Here is a 7,270-nt window from a genome sequence, read left to right as displayed (position 1 = left end):
AGCGGTTCTAAAATGTCGCAGTTCTGAAACGTAGCGGTTCTAAAATGTCGCAGTTCTGAAACGTCGCGGTTCTAAAATGTCGCGGTTCTGAAATTTGCAGTTTTAAAAAGTCACAGTTCTGAAACGCCGCGGTTCTAAAATGTCGCAGTTCTGAAACGTCGCGGTTCTAAAATGTCGCAGATTTAAAATGTCGTAGTTCTAAAATGTCGCAGTTCTGAAACGTAGCGGTTCTAAAATGTCGCAGTTCTGAAACGTAGCGGTTCTAAAATGTCGCAGTTCTGAAACGTCGCGGTTCTAAAATGTCGCGGTTCTAAAATGTCGCAGTTCTGAAACGTAGCAGTTCTAAAAAATCGCAGTTCTGAAACGTCGCGGTTCTAAAATGTCGCGGTTCTGAAATTTGCAGTTTTAAAAAGTCACAGTTCTGAAACGCCGCGGTTCTAAAATGTCGCAGTTCTGAAACGTCGCGGTTCTAAAATGTCGCAGATTTAAAATGTCGTAGTTCTAAAATGTCGCAGTTCTGAAACGTAGCGGTTCTAAAATGTCGCAGTTCTGAAACATCGCGGTTCTAAAATGTCGCAGTTCTGAAACGTAGCAGTTCTAAAAAATCGCAGTTCTGAAACGTCGCGGTTCTAAAATGTCGCGGTTCTGAAATTTGCAGTTTTAAAAAGTCACAGTTCTGAAACGCCGCGGTTCTAAAATGTCGCAGTTCTGAAACGTCGCGGTTCTAAAATGTCGCAGATTTAAAATGTCGTAGTTCTAAAATGTCGCAGTTCTGAAACGTAGCGGTTCTAAAATGTCGCAGTTCTGAAACGTAGCGGTTCTAAAATGTCGCAGTTCTGAAACGTAGCGGTTCTAAAACGTCGCAGTTCTGAAATGTCGCGGTTCTGAAATGTCGCAGTTCTAAAAAGTCGCGGTTCTGAAACGTCGCGGTTCTAAAACGTCGCAGTTCTGAAACGTCGCGGTTCTAAAATGTCGCAGATTTAAAATGTCGTAGTTCTAAAATGTCGCAGTTCTGAAACGTAGCGGTTCTAAAATGTCGCAGTTCTGAAACGTAGCGGTTCTAAAATGTCGCAGTTCTGAAACGTAGCGGTTCTAAAACGTCGCAGTTCTGAAACGTCGCGGTTCTGAAATGTCGCAGTTCTAAAAAGTCGCGGTTCTGAAACGTCGCGGTTCTAAAATGTCGCAGTTCTGAAACGTCGCGGTTCTAAAATGTCGCAGATTTAAAATGTCGTAGTTCTAAAATGTCGCAGTTCTGAAACGTAGCGGTTCTAAAATGTCGCAGTTCTGAAACGTAGCGGTTCTAAAACGTCGCAGTTCTGAAACGTCGCGGTTCTAAAATGTCGCATATTTAAAATGTCGCGGTTTTGAAACGTCGCGGTTCTAAAATGTCGCAGATTTAAAATGTCGGGGTTCTAAAAAGTCGCGGTTTTGAAACGTCGCGGTTACAAATTTTGAAAAAAAAGTACCGGTAAATTTACCGAAACCGTACCGATAGCCCACACTGATCCTTGGTGACATTCTTCTGACCAAAAATGACTAGGATCCTAATCCTGAGTCTCTCCTCCTCGTCCAGCTCCTCCTCTCTTCCAGATCAACCAGACGAGCGCGGGAATTAAAAAATTCGAAATGCCAAAACCTTCGAAACGCAGCGAGCCAACCAAAATTGAATGATTCGCAGAAGTGTTACCATATTGCCAAAATACCAAAATCCCCGATATTTTTGTAGTTCATTTTTCCCTAAATTTCAGATATTTCTTTCCCAAAATGTCGCTCTCTAATTACCTAATTGCTCTAATTACTCCGTTCGAAATCTTATTTAACATCTACATATGTATTTAATCAGCATTTTTTGAACCGCATTTTTTTGGAACATGAATAAACTCGATTTTGGCTTTTTCAACATTTATCCTGAATTTTCTGAATCATCTGTATTTTTTTGAATTGACAGTAATCTTCAAAAATGTGAAAATAGAGTTATTTTGAAATTCGAAAAATCCCAAATTTTGAAATTTTGAAATATTCAAACAACTCCGAAAATTCAAAATTTCTCAAATCGTAAAACCTCGAAAATTCTTTAAAACTTAAAAAGTCTAAAAATTCAAAATTTCGAAATTTCAAATATTCCCAAAAACACCAAAAACACCAAGTTCAGATAAATCGAGATTTTCAATTTTCCAATTCCTTCAAGTCTGTCCAAGAATCAACTCTCTAGATTCTCTAGAACCCGAGATATAGCGATCTGAAGTTTTGAAAGCGAGAGACGCAGACAACGAGACACACTGCATCTCTCGCGCGCGGCAAGAGAGACGCAGACAGCTAGAGCGTCGAAACTTCAAATGGCTATATCTCGGTTCTTAGATGAGCTAGAAAGTCGGTTTTTTGTTTAGAAATTGGGAATAATGATCAAATAAATCAAAAAAGACTGAATTTCCTGAAAACTTTCAAATTTCGATTTTCTAATTTTTAACAATTTTATTTAATCCTGTTTACTTTTGTTCCAGAAATTTTAGTTTTTCCTTTTTTCAGTTTATCACCATTTTTCGCCAGGCGTTTTTTCTTAGCTGTGAAAGTACTTCTTGGATCCAAATTATAGATATTTCGAAAATTATCGAAATCAAGAAACGGATGTTTTCATTGTAATCGGAAAATAGGCAATGTTCCCTTCAATTCTGTCCAAGAACCAGCTTCCTAGCTCATCTAGAAGCCGAGATATAGGCATTTAAAGTTTCAGGAAGCTAGAGACGCCAGACGACGAGACACACTGCGTCTCTAGTCTCAAAAACTTCAAATGGCTGTATCTCGGCGTCTAGAAGAGCTAGAAAGCTGAAAATTGAATAGAATCATGTGAAATTTTGAGGAGAATATGTTAGAGTTCCAATAACGCATTTGTGAATTTTTAGATGGCCTAGAAAACGCAATTTTGGAGAAAGTTAGGTCATCGCATTGAATTTGATCACCGCATAGCTGTACCCGCAATTTTTTTCATTTTATAGCGTCTTTAAGAGTCTAGCTGCATCTTTTCCGACGCTTTTTAGATTCATTGAGCTACCTACAGTAATTCAAGCCTGACGAACAGGGAAAGGCGGGTTGGTCCCCGCGGTCCTGACCGCGGCTGACCGTTTTCAGCTTCAAAACATTCACCTTGACATTTCTGTCAAATTTTCAACTTTCTAGCTCATCTAGAAGCCAAGATATAGGCATTTGAAGTTTTGAAAGCGAGAGACGCAGACAACGAGACACACTGCATCTCTCGCGCGCGGCAAGAGAGACGCAGACAGCTAGAGCGTCGAAACGTAAAATGGCTATATCTCGGCTTCTAGAAAAGCTAGGAAGTTGGTTTTTTGACCAAAATGGAGCTCAGATGTCGAATTTCAAAATTCTTGGATTCAGTTTGAAAGATCATAAATCCTAAAAATTCCAAAAATCAAAAACTCCATAAAATTCAAAATTTGCTTTTATTTATCAATGGAGCGCATTTTCAGCATATAAAAGAAAGGCAGATTAGGAATTGAGATCTCAATTTTGTTTGAAAAACAAATGCAGATTTTGATATTTTTTGGGCGGCAAAAAAAAGGGGGAAATTTGAATTTTGGGAGACGAAAAATTCGATATTTACAGCTTAAAAAAGAGCGGGAACAAAGATGAATTGTACAGAAAAATGGCGAAAAATTCGAGAAAAAAAATCAAAAAATTATTCCAAATTCGGTGGATTTTCAGCAGGATTTTCAGCCAAATTCTCCACATTTTCAGCCAAATTTTCAGCATTTTCCGATGGTGGGAAGCAGAACAAAATCGAGCTATCGCCATTTCCGATTGCCAACGTTTTTGTGGATGGTCTGCAAGAATTTCGATTTTTTTTTGGGGGGATTTTCTGGACTGATTTTAGGTCATTTTAAGCCAAATTTCAGAATTTTTGGACCATTTTAAGCCAAGAAGAAACAAAACTCACAGATAGTCAAATTTGGCTGGTTCGGCAGCCAGCTCGTGAGACGCGCCCCATTGTCGACTACGGGTTCCTGGGCTGAAGATCTGAAATCGAAAAAACAATCGCTACAGTAACCCAGGAAAGCTACAGTAACCGAAAATCGCAAAAAAAAAGAGTATCTACAGTAACCCATAACAATCCTATTTTTTAGATTTTTGAATTTTCACTGAACTTCTGAAAATTACAGTAACCCAAAATTTACAGTAATCAAAACAAATTTTTTGAAAGTTTTGAAACTTTTTGATTTTTAAGAGTTTTCAAAAAAACTTGGATTTTTCGGAGCTACAGTAATCCAAAAATAAGCTCTACAGTAGTCCTAAAAGCTACAGTAATCCAGAAGCTCCAGTTTTTTACAGTAACCCAAGAACAAAATATGGAGCATCTACAGTAATCCAAAAAGCTACAGTAATCCAAGTAGCTAAAATAATCCTGAAAACTACAGTAATCCAGAATCTACAGTGACCCAAAATTTCGGGCGTTTTGGAGCTACAGTAATCCAAAAACCCTGGAAAATAGAGCATCTACAGTAACCCAAAAACAGTTACAGTAATATATATTTTTTCGAAATTTTGAAATTTTGGGTTTTCGAAGCTACAGTAACCCAAAAAAAAAGTTACAGTAATAGAAGTAGCTACAGTAATCCTGAAAACCACAGTAATCCAAAATCTACAGTAATCCCCTTACACTAAATTTATATCTCGTCCGCGCGCTTCGCGCCATCACCAAGTGCGCTCCATGGTCCAGTTGTACTTGGCGGGTGTAGGAGCCGACCTGAAAGAAATTTTTTAAAACTTGAAACAAGAAAAAAATTTTGGCGCCAAATTCAAAATTCAAAATTTTTTTTGAAAAAAAATTTTGGCGCCAAATTCAAAAATTCACATTTTTGAGCTCATTTTCAGCTGATTTTTTCCATTTTTTTCCAGATTTTCTCTCTGTCCCTTTAAATGATACCTACCGTATACGTCTGCAGTACGTTGAAATTTTTGGCATCATAAAGTTTGACTTTTCCATCTGAAGTCGATGTGAGCAGCTGATCACGTTGCAGGGAGAGGCACGATTTGTAGCACGATGGAGAGTATTCCTGCAAAGTGCGCTCCATTGATAATTTTGAAAAAATTGATTTTCAAGAGTCATAGGATTACTGTAAGGCTGCAGAAAGCAAGATTACAGTATCTACAGTAATACTGAAGCTAAGATATGTACAGTAATCCAATAAACCACAGTAATCTAAAAAAAAATTACAGTAATTCGATAAGGCTACAGTAACCCAAAAATTACAGTAACCCAAAATAACTACAACAATCCAAAAACTAATCTTTTGGATGAGCTCGATTACTGTAAGGTTGTCGGAAGCAGGGCTACAGTATCTACAGTAACCGAAAAAGCTACAGTAGACCGACCGTGGCCGACCACGGTGCTGTTCCCGCTATCTTTAAGATTACTGTAGGAAGGACAGTAGGTGGAGCTACACGGTTAGCAATGTTACCGCCTAACGTTCCCCAGGACCCACATACTCTCTTAGACCTTTTCGACCGTGTGGACCACGGCCCGGACCGCGGCCGACCATCATTTTTTGTTTTTTGTTCTAATCTCCTTGAAATTTCCCGCTTTTCTATCCAATTTTCAATTTTCTAGCATGTCTAGGAACCGAGATATGGCCATTTGTAACTTTCGAGGCTAGAGACGCAGCGTGTCTCGTCGTCTGTCGTCTCTAGCCTCCCGAAACTTCAAGTGCCTATATCTCGGGTTGTAGACGAGCTAGAGCAATAAGAATTTGACAGAAATGTGTAAAATTTCAAGGAGAACATTTTGAAACTGAAAACGGGCGACCGCGGTCAGGGTCGTAGTCCGGATTTTAGCCCAAAACGTCCGTTTTTCAAAGGGAATAAGCTTGGACATTTTTCAACAGCCGTGGATTACTGTGTGGGTATCCTCTTCTTCTTCTCAAACCAACTGACCGCCCGGACCAACCGCACTGTGGCCGACCACGCGGCCCTGTTCCCCTGGCAACCTTGTATTACTGTAGTTATTCCAACAAGTGGGGCTACATGGTTAGCAATGTGACTCCCTAGCTTCCTACAGTACTCGCAGACCCTCTCAGACCGTTTCGACCGCGCGGACCACAGCCCGGACCGCGGTCATTTTTGTTCCAAAATAATCCTCTTGAAATTTCCCGCTTTTCTGTCCAATTTTCGAATTTCTAGCTCATCTAGGAGCCGAGATATGGTCATTTGTAACTTTCGAGGCTAGAGACGCAGTGTGTCTCGTCGTCTGGCGTCTCTAGCCTCCCGAAACTTCAGATGATCTATCTCGGCTTCTAGATAAGCTAGAATCCTGGTTTTTGAACTGAGTCGTCTGAAATTTCAAGTGGAATGTTTTGGAACTTAACAAAGTGATGGCCTAACATTCTATATTTTCCAACCGACCGACAGACCGAACGACCAAACGGACGCCCGCCCGGCCGCGGTCGACCGCGGTTATGTCCCCGCCGACCTTGTATTACTGTAAGTAGGTCGATGAATGAAGCCACACGGTTAGCCAGTACCCACTGACCATTTCGACCGCGTGGACCACAGCTCGGACCGCGGTCGACCGCAGAAATTATTTTCCAAAATATTCACCTTGCAATTTCCAGCATTTCTGTTTAATTTTCAACTTCCTAGCTTATCTAGAAGCCGAGATACAGCCGTTTGAAGTTTCTTGAAGGAGGATAGAGACGCAGCGTGTCTCGTCGTCTGGCGTCTCTAGCCTCCTGAAACTTCAAATGCCTATATCTCGGGTTCTAGACGAGCTAGAAACTTAGTTTTTGGACCAAAACTATTCTCAGAAAACCGGTGGCCTAACTTTCCGAATTCTCTAGGCCACACTTACAAAAAGCAGCGCTCGTCCCATTTGTCGTCTATCCACCATCATCATAATACGATCCTCGGAACTCGTGTAAATCCGATTTCCATCTACAGCCAACGCAATGACCGCCCGTTTGTGTAGTTTGTGCTCGGCGACAATTTCAGATGAGCGATCGTCGATGACAGCTACACGCTTGGCGAACGTGGTGCAGACCAATTCGTTGGGCGAGCCGGTGGCTGGAAATTGAAATATGGGTTGCGAAGTGACTGGTTTTAGAACGTCACGGTTGCCAAATGGCTTTATTCTGAACTGGTGTCGTTTTGTAGCCTGAGAGAAACTCTAGGTCATTTTAGCGTGGTGGCCTAACTTTTGCAAGTTGAGTTTTGTAGGCCACCTCTTCAGAATGACCTAGGAATCACATCAGGGGCATGTTAGACC

General features: G+C 40.7%; 1 protein-coding gene across 1 annotated transcript in view; it reads right to left on the bottom strand.

Annotated features, from left to right (window-relative positions):
* Positions 1-3,691: 3,691 nt before the first annotated feature.
* Positions 3,692-7,270, bottom strand: part of CBG20219 — a gene marked incomplete at both ends in the record, with an annotated part of 6,192 nt that continues 2,613 nt past the window's right edge. The window contains 5 exons of the mRNA XM_045241721.1: positions 3,692-3,836; positions 3,950-4,029; positions 4,670-4,756; positions 4,941-5,066; positions 6,857-7,068. Coding sequence (XP_045096980.1) covers positions 3,692-3,836; positions 3,950-4,029; positions 4,670-4,756; positions 4,941-5,066; positions 6,857-7,068 — 650 coding nt within the window. The remainder of the gene's footprint in view (positions 3,837-3,949; positions 4,030-4,669; positions 4,757-4,940; positions 5,067-6,856; positions 7,069-7,270) is intronic.

Source organism: Caenorhabditis briggsae, assembly GCF_000004555.2.
Source record: "Caenorhabditis briggsae complete genome, chrII, whole genome shotgun sequence".
Taxonomy (NCBI): Eukaryota; Metazoa; Nematoda; class Chromadorea; order Rhabditida; family Rhabditidae; genus Caenorhabditis; species Caenorhabditis briggsae.
This window is presented reverse-complemented; position numbering and strand designations above follow the sequence as displayed.